This window comes from Hyperolius riggenbachi, chromosome 9 (genome assembly GCF_040937935.1).
Source record: "Hyperolius riggenbachi isolate aHypRig1 chromosome 9, aHypRig1.pri, whole genome shotgun sequence".
Classification (NCBI taxonomy): domain Eukaryota; kingdom Metazoa; phylum Chordata; class Amphibia; order Anura; family Hyperoliidae; genus Hyperolius; species Hyperolius riggenbachi.
The window spans coordinates 172860838-172877460 of NC_090654.1; the positions used below are offsets into that span (position 1 = coordinate 172860838).

Below are 16623 nucleotides of genomic sequence, written 5' to 3' on the forward strand. Positions count from 1 at the left end.
CTGAAAAGCACTTCCTTATATACTGCCTGGGAGAGAAGTCTCCACCCCAGGCAGCAACCAATCAGAGCAGGCTAAAATGTCAGCTGACCTCCAGGTCAGCTGACACGCTTTCTAAGAGTATAAAGGCGTGTCTGGTGTGCGGCCGCACCCCCTAGAGGCAAGATGGCAGAACCCTGGTGAACAGCATGTTGGTGAGTTTGGAGCAGAGTGCTCGGACGGGTGTGCGCAGCGGATGCGGACGAATTTCCGCATCCCGCGTTGGAAGGTCCGCTTGCCGGATTGGATGCGACCATATTTCCGCAATCCATCCGGCGTTGCAGATTTTTCGTTACAGTACCCCTCCCTCTAGGCGTGGACTCCGGACACGTCCCACCTGGCCTGTCAGGATGGAGCTCATGGAACCGTCTCCTAAGTTTATCAGCGTGTAAATCACCTGCTTTGACCCAGGATCTTTCCTCTAGACCGTACCCTCTCCAATGCACCAAATACTGCACTGAACCCTGAACTCGTCTGGAGTCCAAGATCTCCTCAACCTCCCATTCAGGCTCACCATCAACCATGACAGGGTGAGGAGGGGGGGAATCCACCTGAACAGCTGGTTTCAGGAGTGACACATGAAAGGCTTTCCCCACCTTTAGAGACTGCGGTAACCTGACTCTGTAAGTAACACGATTAACCCTTTCGGAAATTGGATATGGTCCAATATACCTGGGCCCCAGTTTCGCGGATGGCTGCCTCAGAGCTATATGACGAGTTGATATCCAAACTCTGTCTCCTGGTTTAAACTCCCACTCCGCAGACCGTCTCTTATCTGCCTGCCTCTTCTGTATGATGAAAGCCTTTTTTAAATTTTCTCCGACATTAGCCCAAATCCTCTTGAAAGATTCCTGCCACTCCTCCAGGACAGGGAATGGAGAGGTCGACACTGGCAAAGGAGAAAATTTGGGAGATTTCCCATTGACAATTTGAAAAGGCGCATAACCAGAGGACTCATTCCTGAGATTGTTATGTGCGAACTCAGCAAATGGTAGAAACTCCGCCCACTGGTGTTGGGCGTCCGCCACATAACATCTCAGGAACTGTTCCAAAGATTGATTGGTCCTCTCTGTCTGGCCGTTGGTCTGTGGATGGTAACCTGATGAAAAGGACAACGACATACCCATCCCCTTACAGAAGGCCCGCCAGAACCTAGAGACAAACTGGACCCCTCTGTCTGAGACAACATTCTCTGGAATGCCGTGTAATTTAAAGATATTTTGAATAAAAAGATCTGCTAATTTTTGAGCAGTAGGGAAACCACTCAAAGGCACAAAGTGGGCCATCTTACTGAACCTGTCTGTGACCACCCATATGACAGTCTTTCCATTGGAATCTGGAAGTTCTCCCACGAAGTCCATGGAAATATGTGTCCATGGCTCCTGAGGGGAGGGCAGAGACTGCAAAGTTCCAACTGGAGCCAGTCGGGAGGGTTTGCTCCTGGCACAGACGGTACAGGTCTTAACAAATTCCTTGCAATCTTGTTGTAGAGATGGCCACCAGACAGATCTACACAACAATTCTTGGGTTCGGGTAATGCCAGGGTGTCCAGCATTCTTGTGTCCATGAAACAACTGCAGCACTTTGGGACGTAAAGTACAAGGGACATAAAGAACCCCTCTTGGTTTCCCTTCTGGCACTTCTAATTGAAAAGGACTTAAGAGGCTAGGAAGGTCTTCAACTATCTCAGTGGCTGCCAGGATGATCTCTTTCGACAGAATACTTTCTGAGGAAGGAGATGGAGCAGTTTCAGGTTCAAAACAACGAGAAAGGGCGTCCGCTTTAACGTTCTTACTCCCTGGTGTGAATGTAATTATAAAATTAAAACGGCAGAAAAAGAGAGCCCATCTAGCCTGTCTGGGGGTGAGTCTTTTAGCTTTTTCAATGTACTGTAAATTTTTATGATCCGTGTACACAGTAATTACATGCTCCGCCCCCTCTAACCAGTGGCGCCACTCCTCAAAAGCAAGCTTGATGGCTAATAATTCCCTGTTTCCAACATCATAATTTCTCTGGGCAGGAGAGAATTTTCTGGAAAAAAAAGCACAGGGATGAAGCTTGCCCTGAAGTCCTGAACGTTGAGACAATACTGCTCCTACTCCAACCTCCGAGGCATCCACCTCCACTATAAATGGGTAAGCAACATCTACATGACGTAATATGGGAGCAGAACAGAATGCCTCTTTCAGAGAGGAAAATGCCACAACTGCTTCTTCTGACCAATGAGTGGCATCAGCCCCTTTTTTTGTCAAATTAGTAAGCGGAGACACCACCGAAGAGAACCCCTTGATAAATTTTCTATAATAATTTGCGAATCCCAAGAATCTCTGTAGTGCTTTAAGCCCAGATGGTTGTGGCCAATCCCTTACAGCAGAGACCTTTTTGGGATCCATGGACAACCCTGATGTAGAGATAATGTAACCAAGAAAGGCAATCTCCTTTACCTCAAAAACACATTTCTCTAATTTCGCAAACAATTGATTCTCCCTGAGTCTTTGTAACACATACTTCACATGTTGGCGGTGTTCCGTGATATTTTTAGAAAATATTAAGATATCATCTAAGTAGACGATTACAAAGCGACCCAGTACCTCCCTAAAAATCTCGTTGACGAACTCCTGAAAAACTGCAGGAGCGTTACACAACCCAAAGGGCATCACCAAGTATTCGTAATGCCCCTTGGGAGTGTTGAATGCCGTCTTCCATTCATCTTCCTCCCTGATACGGATCAAATTGTAGGCCCCCCTTAGATCCAACTTAGTGAAAACAGAAGCCCCGGGAACCTGTGTAAATAAATCGTCGATTAGCGGTAGTGGATACCGATTCTTAATCGTGATCTTATTTAGACCCCTGTAGTCAATACAGGGGCGCAAACCACCATCTTTTTTCTGAACGAAAAAGAATCCCGCTCCTGCAGGAGATCTTGAAGGGCGGATGAAACCCTTCTGCAAATTCTCCTGAATGTACTCGTCCATGGCCAATTTTTCCGGGGACGAGAGGTTGTATAGGTGGCCCCTGGGTGGCATGGTTCCTGGTTTCAAATCTATTGGGCAATCAAAAGGTCTATGGGGGGGTAATTGATCTGCTGCCCTAGGACAAAAGACATCAGCATATTCCTGATATTGTGGAGGTACTCCTTCCACTTGAATCTTAGTAGAACACAAAACTACATTCTGTAAACAATGTTGTGTACAATAAGGCGACCAAGTAGTCAACTGCCCATTCCCCCAATCAAACTGAGGAGAATGTAATCGTAACCAGGGCAACCCTAGTATCACCGTAGAGGTAGACATCTTTAAAACGAAAAACTGTATGACCTCCCTGTGCAGAGCTCCCACTTGCAGCGAGAGGGGAGGTGTCTGACACAGTGGGGACTTTCCTTGCAAAGGAGTGTCATCAATCGCTGTAACATATAAATGTCTTCCTACCGGAAGTACAGGGATATTTAAACTTAAAGCAAAGCTTAAATCTAAAAAGTTAGCTGTTGACCCGGAATCTACAAATGCTGTGGTAGGAAAGTTCTTCCCTTCCCAATTTAGGGAACAGGGCAATAAAAATTTTTCTTGTTTTGGAGGTAAAACAATTCCGCTTAGGGTGGTACCCCCTACCACACCTAAGCCGAGGAGTTTCCCGACTTCCTACCACAGTTTTGTGCAATGTGGCCCTTTTCCCCGCAGTACATGCAAAGACCCTCTCTGCGTCTTCTTGACCTTTCCGCCTCCGTGAGGCGCCCGTGGCCTAACTGCATCGGCTCCTCAGTCTCAACTGCTGCCGAGCTACTGGCCCCAGAAGTCCTAGAGTACATGGGGTACCTGCCCTTCTTGTTGTACCTCAGACGCCTATCTATTTTAATAGACAGCGTAATAGCCTCATCTAGATCTTTGGGTTCCGGATGACTAACCATCACGTCAGTTACTGCTTCTGACAACCCATCTAGGTATCTATCCAAGAGTGCATATCGCTCCCATCTAGAGGACACAGCCCACTTCCTAAACTCTGACGCATACTCCTCAGCAGTACTGCGTCCTTGTCTAAGGTTTTTGAGCTTACGTTCGGCCGTGGCGGCACTATCTGGATCATCGTAGATGACCGCCATGGCCTTAAAAAACTCCTGGACAGAAGACAGAGCAGGATGCTCATCAGGTAAGCCATAAGCCCACGTCTGGGAATCTGCATGCAATAGAGTCTTGATAAGAGTGACCTTCTGAGCCTCGGTTCCCGAGGACACAGGTTTCATCTCAAAGTAAGACAGCACTCTGTGACGGAAATTCTGGAAATCTGACCTTGTGCCTGAAAATTTCTCAGGAATGTTCATTTTAGGCTCGCTAAGAGCCGGGGGAGGTAGAACGTTAAGTGGTGATTGCAACCTTTGGACAGTCTCATTTAACTGAGTAATCTGAGCCTGCTGTGCAGTTACAGTAATCTTCAGCTGTTCTAACTCTGCCCTTACAGTCTGAAGCTGGTTTATCACCCCCTCCATCTTACTTCTTTATGGTCTGTGTTTCTGTAACGATTGGTGTCAGCAAGAGGCACAAATATCTGATTAAGTGGTGATATACAGAATCACCACTAATGCAGATATGTTAGAGTGAAATAGTAAGTATCTTCCTGATGGTAAATCAGCGGAAGGCTCACTAACACGGTAAGTGCCTGAAATGATCTACTCAGACCAGTGTCACACCCCGAACCTTGATTATTGGGGATCCGCAGTATCGCCAATAATACAAGGATAGACCCGATTATATAGCAATCTGCGGAATTGCTAATAATGCGGGTAGATGTAAAGCAGTGGACACACGAACAACATGAAAATATACAAAGCAGTAAATATTCACAAAGTTGTGGAAATATCCACCACACGGCAATTCCTCAGAGGTGTGGTTACCTCTGAATGGGAACCCCGTGTGTGAGATCCCCCAAAGTGGCAGTGGAGGAATCTCGGCCTCTGGCAGTAACGGTCTGCTAGGGCCGGCGTCTCAGGGAGGCAAGCCTCAGATAATAACCCAACAGTAGGAGACGTTCCACTGAAGGGAGCAAGGTCAGACAGAAAGAGGTTCGGCAACAGTACAGGCGGCAACAGTACAGAGACGTGAGACGAGAGAATAGTCAGGAACCAAGCCAATAGTCGTTAACGGTACGGGCTGGCAGAGTACAGAATCAGGAAGCAGAAGAGAAGTCAAGACAGGCACAGAATCATACACAGAGAATCAATAACAATAATAATAATCTCCTAGTCTAGGTGTGAAGTCCTTGGTTTCAACACCTGGGATCTAGTCTAAGGTCTGAGTGCTGACACAGGGTATCGCAAACACAGACAAAGTGTGACTGAAAAGCACTTCCTTATATACTGCCTGGGAGAGAAGTCTCCACCCCAGGCAGCAACCAATCAGAGCAGGCTAAAATGTCAGCTGACCTCCAGGTCAGCTGACACGCTTTCTAAGAGTATAAAGGCGTGTCTGGTGTGCGGCCGCACCCCCTAGAGGCAAGATGGCAGAACCCTGGTGAACAGCATGTTGGTGAGTTTGGAGCAGAGTGCTCGGACGGGTGTGCGCAGCGGATGCGGACGAATTTCCGCATCCCGCGTTGGAAGGTCCGCTTGCCGGATTGGATGCGACCATATTTCCGCAATCCATCCGGCGTTGCAGATTTTTCGTTACAGGTACATTTTGCTAAGAGTTATTTTATTCTAAATGCATTTTAATTGGAAATATATGAAAAAGATTGGAAAAACGCATAATTTATTTTTTAGTTTTAAAATAATTCACGCTACCATAATTAAAATCCACACATTTTATTTGCCTATTTTTCCCGGTTATTTTCCCATTTAAAATATTTCCCCAGTACAATGTATGGCACCAATATTTTATTTGGAAATAAAGGTGCATTCTTTTAGTTTTGCGTCCATAACTAGCCCATATTTTCAAAATTAACAGTAATATACACTATTGACATATATATTAAAAAAGTTCAATCCCTAAGGTAACCATTTTTGATTTTTTTTTAATTGTCTTTTTTTATGAAAAAAATGTATTTGGGTAATTATGGGATAGTGTGGGAAGCAATGTGTTAATTTTAAATGTAAGTGTGGGTCTTTTTATTAAAATAAATGTATGTAGGTGTAATTTTACAATTTGGCCACAAGATATCCTCTCGCCTTATTTCCTGTTAGCCTACTATAAGTAAGCAAACAGGAAGTAATGCATGGACATGTTACTTCAGTAGATACAATGACCGCGTCATCTCATTGATGCCGGCGATCACTGACACTTAGATTAATGAATGGGAATAGCCTTCCCACTCATTCCTCTCCCCTCTAACGATCGGCATGGAGAAGGTGCAAGGGAGAGATCGCTAGAGTAAGCGTCGGCCGTCAGATTCCATAGACGATTATCTACATCCCTGGGCAGGAACTGAAGTCCTGCAGGACTTAGATAATCTATTTCAAATGACAAAAGTGGTTACATTCATATGAAAACAATGTTTATGTACTTGGGCTATCAAGTGAATCCATGTCCAAATCCTGTGAAGTAAAGCAAACTTATGAAAACATTATTCTAGCTGTTTTACTGCGTGTTTATGGGGTGCAACTTATGTCTGAGCCATAAACTAAGCCTGCCCTTTCCTGCCTGACTAAGCCGCTCCTATAGGCCAAATACCCCCTAGTCATTTGAGATTAAAGCACACCTGAACATAGAGAGATAAGGCGGCTGACATTTATATCCTTTTAGACAATGCAAATTGCCCTGCTATCCTGTTGATCCTCTGTCTCTAAAATATTTATAGCCACAGACCCAGAACAAACATACAGATCACGTGTTTCTGACTGATGTCTGACTGGATTAGCTCCGTGCTTGTTTCAGGTGCGTAATTCAAACACTACTGCAGCCAAAGAGATCAGCAGTACAGCCAGGCAACTAGTATTGTTTAAAGGGAAATAAACATGGCAGCCTCCATATCACTCTTAGTTCAGGTGTATTTTAATGACAGAATTAGTACACATCAATCTTCAGCTGATTTAGAACAGCTTTACCTAATGCTGTTCATATACGGTACAATAAAACTATTCGATTTTCCCATTTATTTGAACAAAACAATGGAATCGAATGGAAGTAAAAAATCATCTTTTTTTCTTTTTATTAAAAAAACAAACAAAAAAAAACTATCACCTTTTTACAATAAAAATCGAAATGGGAAAATCTTTATATTTGATCTAACGGAATTGTCCAACGAAATTATCAAATCGAAAAGAAAATGAAAATATTGTTCCACGTATGGGCACCATTAGAGAGAGATAAAACTTCAGCCCAAGACACCAGGTATAGGAAGCATTTGTGCTTGCTGACAACAGCAACCAGTTATATGTCTTTGCAAATTAGTACTGTAAAATGACAGAATTACAGCAAAAACTTTAAAGGAAACCAACTGTCATACACATGCACACGCTGAGAAAGGCTAATGGAGGGCACAAATTACTTGTGCTCATCTCCCTAATAAGAAAATGAAAATATGATTTGGGCCCATACATAAGAAAACACATAGGGCTTGATTCACAAAGTGGTGCAAAGTGTTTGCACGCCTGTGAAAAGCCCTTTATCACGCCTAAACTCAGTTTAGGCGTGATAAGAAGAAACTCGCGCGATCTCCCGCGCGCAAAGTTTTGCGCGTGTAGCGCACCGTGCTGCGCGCGCAGTGTACCATGCTTCGCGCGCAGCGTCCATTGAGCCCTATGGGACTTTGCGCGCGCAGCGCGGTGCGCTACGCGCGCAAAACTTTGCGCGCGGGAGCTTCGCGCGAAGAGCAGCACAAATCGGTGATAACTCAGCTTTGCACGGCTTATCACGCCTAAAGTCTTTTAGGCGTGATAACTGAGTTATCACCGCTTTGTGAATCAGGGCCATAGCGTGCAAATCTACTCTAGCACCCATTGTATCTGTACTTACATTCAACTTTTTAAGCACATGTTTGCTTTAATGTCGCTATGCTAGCGGTTTCTGCGGTGTTTAAAGTGACTCTGTACTGAGGATAAAGAGGCTACCAAATGGATCCCTTTTAAAAAATGCTAATTGCCTGGCTGGCTGTTGATCTTCAGCTTCTAATAATTTAAGCCATTGACCCAGAAAGAGCATGCAGATCAGTTGCTCTGTGTAAAATTTAACTTGCTGAATCCTAAACACCAAAAAACAGCCAAGTAGTTAGCAATGTTTAAAAGATACAGTAATAAATATACCAGCCTCCATAATTCTCTCACTACAACGTTTGCTGTAAAGAAATCAGAGGTTTCTTTAATCTGGTCTTCCCTGTAGTTATGTGCATACTAATTACACAAACAAAATGTGCATAATGAGGGTTTGCATAGTTAGTATGCACATTTTTCATCTGTGGGACATGTACCGTATTTTTCGCCGTATAAGACACTCCGGCATATAAGACGCACCCAGATTTAGAAGGCAAAAATCAGGAAAAAAAAAAGAAAAAACTAATCCTTGGTGTGTGTATGATGCAGGGGCGTCTTAAGGACTTTTCACCCCCCAGTTACTCTACATACTATTACACTGACCACATAAGGGGACAGTGTAATGATTGCCTATTCCCATGTTGCCTGCCTGTGTACCCCTATGTGGTCAGTGTAGGGATTGGCTGTTCCTGTGTCCCCCTGTGCCTGCTGTTTCCCCCTGTGCCTGTCATGTCCTCCTGTGCCAACCATGCCCTTTTGTGCCAGCCCTGTCCCCCTGTGGCAGCCATGTCCCCCTGTCAGTCTCCCCCTGTGCCAGCCATGTCCCCGTCAGTGACCCTGTGCCAGCCATGTCCCTGTCAGTAATCCCTGTGCCAGCCATGTCCCCCTGTCAGTGTCCCTCTGCCAGCCATGTCCCCCTGTCTGTGTCCCTGTGCCAGCCATGTCCCTCTGTCAGTGTTCCTCTGCCAGCCATGTCCCCCTGTCAGTGTCCCTGTGCCAGCCATGTCCCCCTGTCAGTGTCCCTCTGCCAGCCATGTCCCCCTGTCAGTGTCCCTGTGCTAGCCATGTCCCCATCAGTGTCCCTGTGTCAGCCATGTCCCCCTGTCAGTGTCCCTGTGCCAGCCATGTCGCCCTCTTAGTGTCCCCCTGTGCCAGCCATGTCCCCCTGTCAGTGTTCCTCTGCCAGCCATGTCCCCCTGTCAGTGTCCTTGTGCCAGCCATGTCCCCCTGTCAGTGTCCCTCTGCCAGCCATGTCCCCCTGTCAGTGTCCCTGTGCCAGCCATGTCCCCGTCAGTGTCCCTGTGTCAGCCATGTCCCCCTGTCAGTGTCCCTGTGCCAGCCATGTCCCCCTCTTAGTGTCCCCCTGTGCCAGCCATGTCCCCGTCAGTGTCCCTGTGCCAGCCATGTCACCCTGTCAGTGTCCCTGTGCCAGCCATGTCCCCCTGTTAGTGTCCCCCTGTGCCAGCCATGTCCCCCTGTCAGTGTCCCTGTGCCAGCCATGTCCCCCTGTCAGTGTCCCTGTGCCAGCCATGTCCCTCTGTCAGTGTTCCTCTGCCAGCCATGTCCCCCTGTCAGTGTCCCTGTGCCAGCCATGTCCCCCTGTCAGTGTCCCTCTGCCAGCCATGTCCCCCTGTCAGTGTCCCTGTGCTAGCCATGTCCCCATCAGTGTCCCTGTGTCAGCCATGTCCCCCTGTCAGTGTCCCTGTGCCAGCCATGTCGCCCTCTTAGTGTCCCCCTGTGCCAGCCATGTCCCCCTGTCAGTGTTCCTCTGCCAGCCATGTCCCCCTGTCAGTGTCCTTGTGCCAGCCATGTCCCCCTGTCAGTGTCCCTCTGCCAGCCATGTCCCCCTGTCAGTGTCCCTGTGCCAGCCATGTCCCCGTCAGTGTCCCTGTGTCAGCCATGTCCCCCTGTCAGTGTCCCTGTGCCAGCCATGTCCCCCTCTTAGTGTCCCCCTGTGCCAGCCATGTCCCCGTCAGTGTCCCTGTGCCAGCCATGTCACCCTGTCAGTGTCCCTGTGCCAGCCATGTCCCCCTGTTAGTGTCCCCCTGTGCCAGCCATGTCCCCCTGTCAGTGTCCCTGTGCCAGCCATGTCCCCCTGTCAGTGTCCCTGTGCCAGCCATGTCCCCCTGTTAGTGTCTTCCTGCCAGCCATGTTCCCCTGTCAGTGTACCCCTGTGCCGTCCGTGTCCCGCTGTGCCGGCCATGTCCCCCTGTCCATATCCCCTTGTACCAGCAGCGTAAATACAGTATATTTACGTTACCTGCTCCTGCTGCCATGATCCTGGCTCCAGTCCTGCTTCGCGATCCTCTTCTCCCATCTACCGCTGCTACAGCCGCCGAACATCGCTTGCCGGTGAGTCCCAATTAGCCGCACGGTGATTACGCAATCAGCACACGTGTGCCGGGGGCCCCCATGCATGACCCTGGCGCACGTGTACTGATTGCGTAATCCCTGCGCGGCTAATTAGGACTCACCGGCCAGCGATGTTCGGCGGCTGCAACAGCGGTAGATGGGAGAAGAGGATCGCGAAGCAGGACTGGAGCCAGGATCATGGCAGCTGTAGCAGCAGGCATCGGTGGATGGCAGAAGAGGATCGCGAAGCAGGACTGGAGCCAGGAGCGCGGCGGCTGTAGCACCAGGCATCGGTGGATGGCAGAAGAGGATCGCGAAGCAGGACTGGAGCCAGGAGCGTGGCGGCAGGAGCAGGTAATGTATGTACCGCTTCCCTGCGCACCTCTGCATCCCAAAATCTGTACCTTCGCCGCATAAGACGCACCCACTTTTCCCCAAAAATTTTGGGGAAGAAAAAGTGTGTCTTATACGGCGAAAAATAAGGTAAATACATACTCTCATTAGTCAGTTCAGAAGTTTTATACAGAAAACTCTGTAATTTGGTATAAAACCAACCAAACGCAAACCAACAACACTAATGAAGTATGCTAAAATTCAACTGTCAAGGTTCTTATTTATTTATGTGCTAATTTAAGTGCACTTTATAAAGTGACACAACTGTTATAAATGTTGGGTACACTTTGCTGCACATTTTACTGCTTCTCCAAAAGATACTTCATTCTATTTTCTTTCTTAAAAACATATTGCCAAAATCCCCCCTCTGCAGTCACAGTGTCTTGCTCTTATGCGCTCTTTGCAGCCGCAGTGTCCTTTTCCAATAGATTGGAATAGTCAGTGCCTTGGTCTGCTACATGTTTGTAAACATCACATGATGCTTGCTATCAAGGAAAATATTAAGCCCTCTCTTTGGAAACAATGTTGGTGATTAGTGGCTTCAGAACTAGTGGTTAACCAGTAGAAGCCAAGGTACCCACTTTTACCTCAGAAACCAGGAAAAAGTGACTGACTCATGTTCAAGTCCCTCCCCAGTATAACCCCCTCCACAGTAGCCAGATGTGCCTCAGTACAAGTCATCCCCTCTCCCCATAGCCAGATGTGCCCCAAGGATGATACAGCTGTCTCTCAAGATGCCACTAGATGGCATCATAGTTATGAGACACAGCGATTGCCACACAGGAAGAATCCCTGATCATTGCACCCCTGACATGTTGCTTGCATGCTCCGCTCCACAAGCCAGGGGATACAGGTAGTCTAGCATCACAAGTGCAAGATCCTTTCGCTCCTCAGCCAGTAACAAAACCTGCTCCACCATACGTTCTGCTCCACTGACTCACGTATAAGCCAAGGGGGTAACTTTTTAGCACAATTTTGTGCTGAAAAATTAGGCTTATATGCAAGTATATAAGGTAAGTAACAATTCTATATCTGATGTTAATCCTATCTACAAAGGGTTATAAAGGTAAAACTGCATCTGTCTCGACATGTGGTGTGAATACACTTAGACGGGATGCTAAATTCGAGAGAAAACGTTAGATAGGAAAATTGTTGTTCTACTCCAACCAATAGTGTTAGTTGATGTATTGATCTGTAATGTTTTGTATTTCTACTTTTATATCTCTGCTCTTGTTAAGAGAATGTTTAATATCCTAAGAACGGTGTCATCTAATTCCTGGACAGTGAGTCATGAAACTGACATTCTTTGTAAGGCACCTTTACTCTACAAACATGACAACCTATATTGTATCAAACAGAATGGCACAAATGTCGTGCATGTTATGTACTGTTATTGTTCATAAAACCCAATAAAAATCTTATTGAGGAGAAAAGGTAAGTAACAATTTAAGAACCACTATCACGAAATTTGTAAGATTTAAAACACAAATAAAATGCTCTATGGACTATTTATTTATTTATTGGGGGGGGGGGGGGTTCTCAGCACTTTCTTTATTCTTTATAAAAGCAATTCCTGTGGAGGATCTTAAAAAACATACCACCCAGCCTCCCTACGGCCATCAGTAAGTGCTTTTTGAACATAAAGGCAATCCTGATAATCCCCTGTAAGGAGATGGGCTAGCTTAAAACCTGTCAAATCTGTCAGATTTTAACTACCTACTGTAATCGACAGCAAATATGGGAAAAAATAAACTTATAGTGCATTTTATTTTGGATCAAATGTATATTTTATAGGTAAGAATTTTAAATTATATAGTTGTTCGTGATAGTGGTCCTTTAATGATACTTGTTCTGTCTTATGTCTATGGACACGTTTCTTTTGAATGTGCGTTGCTACACTTATTTATTAAAGAGCACCTCTGGCCAAAAAAAGGTTTGGATGGCAATACATGCACGGTGTACGGTTAGAAAGACATATCAAGTTTACATCTGGTACATCGTAGTGGATAGAACAGACTCACATTGAAATCTGTAGTAGCACTTCCTTCTTTCTCTTAATGCTGAAGCCTTGCTAAAATACACTCTCAGGGCTTGTTTCCATATGCACGCTTTTAGCCGCTCTTATGGAAATGCAGGGGCATCAGAAAGTGCGTAGACTGCACTGTCTGATGTTTCCATACATGCACTGCGATTCATCACTGAATTTCAGCGCATGGTTGCACGCATATTGGGGCGATTGCACCCACAATTCCATTGATTATAATGAGTAGGATCACAAGCTCCGCCTCGGGAAATCATGAGATGCAACACACTGACGCACGGCTCCTGCGTTGCATACAGAAATTAGGCCTAAGGGCTTGAGCCCACTAACGCAGTTGTGTCTGCTTATCAGTTACACATCAATGTTACAGATGCTGAAAAGTGGACAGAAGCAGACACAACTGCATTAGTGGGCTCAGACCCTCAGCGTTGTGTCCTCCCCTCCAGCCTTATTCACTCCCCAACCCTGCCACTTTCTCCTGAACTCTCTTGCCTGCCTGGATCAAATTACTTCTCTTTTCACAGTGTGTAAGAGAGAGGAGAAACAGAACTGCAGCAGCCTGTCTTATCCTGTCTCTTTGCTATAATTCTTATTTCAGGTGGCTGTCTTCCTACCTGGATGAACATGGGGGGTAAAGTTATGAAATCAATCCCCCAGCATCCTTTGCAGCTACGGTTTGGAAAGAGAAAAAAATCACTCTGGCCCAATTTCACACTGGGGGCAGGGATTTCAAAACCATATGTGGAATATAGACCCTTGGGGTGAGAAAATCACACTTTATTATGTGCGATTTTATATATCTTGGCAACTTATTAGGTTTAAAGCAAACTGTAATTTACAATTTAGGTACTCTTTATAGTAAGCCTGAACTTAAGGGAATAAAAAAGGAGATACTTACCACAGGAGGGGGAGGCCCCTGGATGCTAATGAGGCTTTCCCCGTCATCCTCAGCCAACTCGATCCAGCGCTGCCCACAAAACCCCCTGCCCCCAAAGAGTCACTCACAATAATATTTACAACGGAACTGCAGGTGCAGTTGCAGCTTTCCAACTTGGCTTTGGCAGAAATAGCCAAGCTCAATTGGGTCCACTGTACTGTGCAGGCTGTCTGCACCCATGCATTAGAGCAGATCCAATCGGCCTCCTGACAAGCGGATTTACGGGGGTCTCAGTGCTGTATTGGCTCTGGTTAGGAGGATGGGGAAGCCTGTTTAGGTACACTTTAAATCAATTTAGCACAAGCTCTGTGCAGCTGTCATGGTTTTCTTTAAAAGCAGTGAGGACCAGCCCCCAATGGGGAGAAGACGTGTGCTAAGCAGAGTAGATCCCGTGTTCCTCTGGGGTCAGAAGTATCCAGTAAAGAAATCCACAGCACCATGTCTGTATTAAAGCACATTAAAAGAGTTTAAAGGAATACTATCGATTCACATATTTTTTTCAATTGACACAGGAATTGTTTGGGAAGTGCTGCTAAGTACTGGTGTATACATTTTAGTAGCAACTTCTTTGTTTACTGTTAGCAAAATACATTCAAAGTTTACTGACGCCAAAACTGACGGCTGACTGAGTCATGAGGAGAGGGGAAATTCCCCTCACACTATGTGTAACTCTATGTGTAACTCTGTGTGTGACAGAGAAAGACAGGACACAGGAGCTGCAGCTGTTGGGAGCTCTGTTTCTGACTGAAGTGTCTGGAGAGCAGAGGAAATGTAACTGTTTTTGCTTACAGAGTTTGATATGTTTGATACTTGCTTTCTGTAGTCTGATATGCAACTCTGGCTGTGCATTGAAGCAGACACCCCTTCTGCATCTGATTTGTCCCAATATAGCTAAATCCTACCCTCAATAAATTACAGTTTTTGCCACTGATATTTACCATGAAAAGTAGGAAAATGTTTACACAGCTACTTAGACATTATTTGCACACTGTCATTTTAGAACACTTGGGTATCGATAGTATTCCTTTAATACAGACGTGGTGCTGCGGATTTCTTCAATGGTTTTCTTTAATGCTTGTACAAATTTCTGTAAATGATGAAACTTTAAGTAAACTGAAGTTGAATTGTATTTTTCAAGGCAGGGTTTCATTAACCTTGTAAAACAGTCACACATCACAACTTGGTAGATAGACTGTGATTTAATTCCACTTTACAAATATGCCCTTTAGCCTCTTCCAGTTTATTTTCCCCGACTGCCTTCGATCCATTGGTCACTAACTGCTTTTAAACGAAAGCATTTTCAGAGCAAACTAGAGCATTTTATACACCTGCAAGTTTGGAGTGCTGAACCTAGAAGCCTCTATCTATGGTGAGCAGAGGGGGAGAAGGACAGAGAATTTCAAGCGTCAGCAGCTCTTTGAGACAAATCAAAAGTAAAATGTGTATCACAAACACTCAGAAATTTACCTGGTTTTCTTCATGGGACACTCTCATCTGTTCCTTCAAAACAGACATCCTGGCTGCCTCTTCCTTACGAAGGACTCTTTCTTTTTTAAGTTCCGGACTCCAGAAAGTTTTAATACTGTTCATAGAAGACCCCAGCTTGCTGTCTTTAATGTCCAGCTCTTTCCGTAAAAGCTCATTTTCTCTCTGCAAATCTTTCATCTGAACCTGAAGATCAAGCATGGTGCTATCTCTGACTTGTCTCAGCATAGAAGGAACCTGGTGATGGTGGTGATGATGATGGGAGGAGCTAGTTAAACCTACATGGTCCGTATACGACAAGACATCAGTGTGGGAAAGGCCAGCAGAAGCAATGTTTGGACTACTTCCCATGGCTGTAACTCTCCCACCATAGACTGCTCGATTTGTAGCCCTTCCAAGTGTCATAGTTCCTTTTGGAAATGTAGTAGATGCTACACCTTCATGATCACTCAAGTACATCGGTCCAGAGGTTGCATAGGCTGCATTAAGGGATTGTATATTTTCCATTGACAAGGTTTTACCTGCTCCTCCTCCACTGCTTGTTCGTCTGTGGCCCAAACGAGGTGATCTTGGCAAGCGAGGTGATCTGGAAGGACTGCCTTCCAGATTAGTGATTGTACGAGCACTTCCATACATAGCTGTAATGTAGTTTGGTACTAATAGAATAACTGGAATAATAACAATACTAAATCACAATAGTAACTTCTACTCAGCACTTAGAGTGTTGCATGTGATTTCATTGCAGTCCTTCCATCATGAAGACCCTCCAAGCAAAACAAACCTAGAAAACAATTATATGTCATTAGTATGACTCATTACAGCATTTGCAGACTCAATAAATACATTATTTGCACTTTTTCTTTCCTATCAAAATTGCACGAAAACACTGAGAACTCATTACTTACGATCATGATGTGCCCCCTATATCCCTGTACTGTCATAGATTTTATTACGCCCTCATCTCTTCCCAGCAAACTAGCAGCCATACTGCAACAGTCTAAAAATACTTAATTTTGATGTGTTTGGCTACTGCTGAATTCCATAAATTCAATATTCATTGTGATTTTGGGAGAGGAGAAGTGTTTGAGCTAATGCATGGTTTGAAAAAGGGTGCTTGCCACAAAACTCCCTTCCAGCAGGGGATCAATAAAGCAGGTGACATGGCCAGCAGTAAGAGTTGGGTTTGGTCTGCATGACTCAAATGCATTCAGGAGAACTGCATCATCATTGACAACTCACATAAGCAGTTCACATTCCTGGGTTATACCCTGATTCCTGACAACTTGGGTTGATACTATTGATCCAGCAATATCCTTTTTATTACTTATGCCACCAAAGTAATACATACTGTATACAGGTTTTTTTTTCAGGACAATCTAGGCTTTCTTAGGGTCATATTTTTTTTTCAAGAATTGTTTAATTTTA

General features: G+C 45.4%; 1 protein-coding gene across 24 annotated transcripts in view; it reads right to left on the bottom strand.

Annotated features, from left to right (window-relative positions):
- The window catches only part of ERC2 (ELKS/RAB6-interacting/CAST family member 2), a 1931514-nt gene that overhangs the window by 1768405 nt on the left and 146486 nt on the right, over nt 1-16623 (bottom strand). For all 24 annotated transcript variants that reach the window (XM_068253678.1, XM_068253677.1, XM_068253691.1 and 21 more), the window contains one exon: nt 15181-15979. In XM_068253678.1, coding sequence (XP_068109779.1) covers nt 15181-15834 — 654 coding nt within the window. In that variant the 5' untranslated portion in view covers nt 15835-15979. The remainder of the gene's footprint in view (nt 1-15180; nt 15980-16623) is intronic.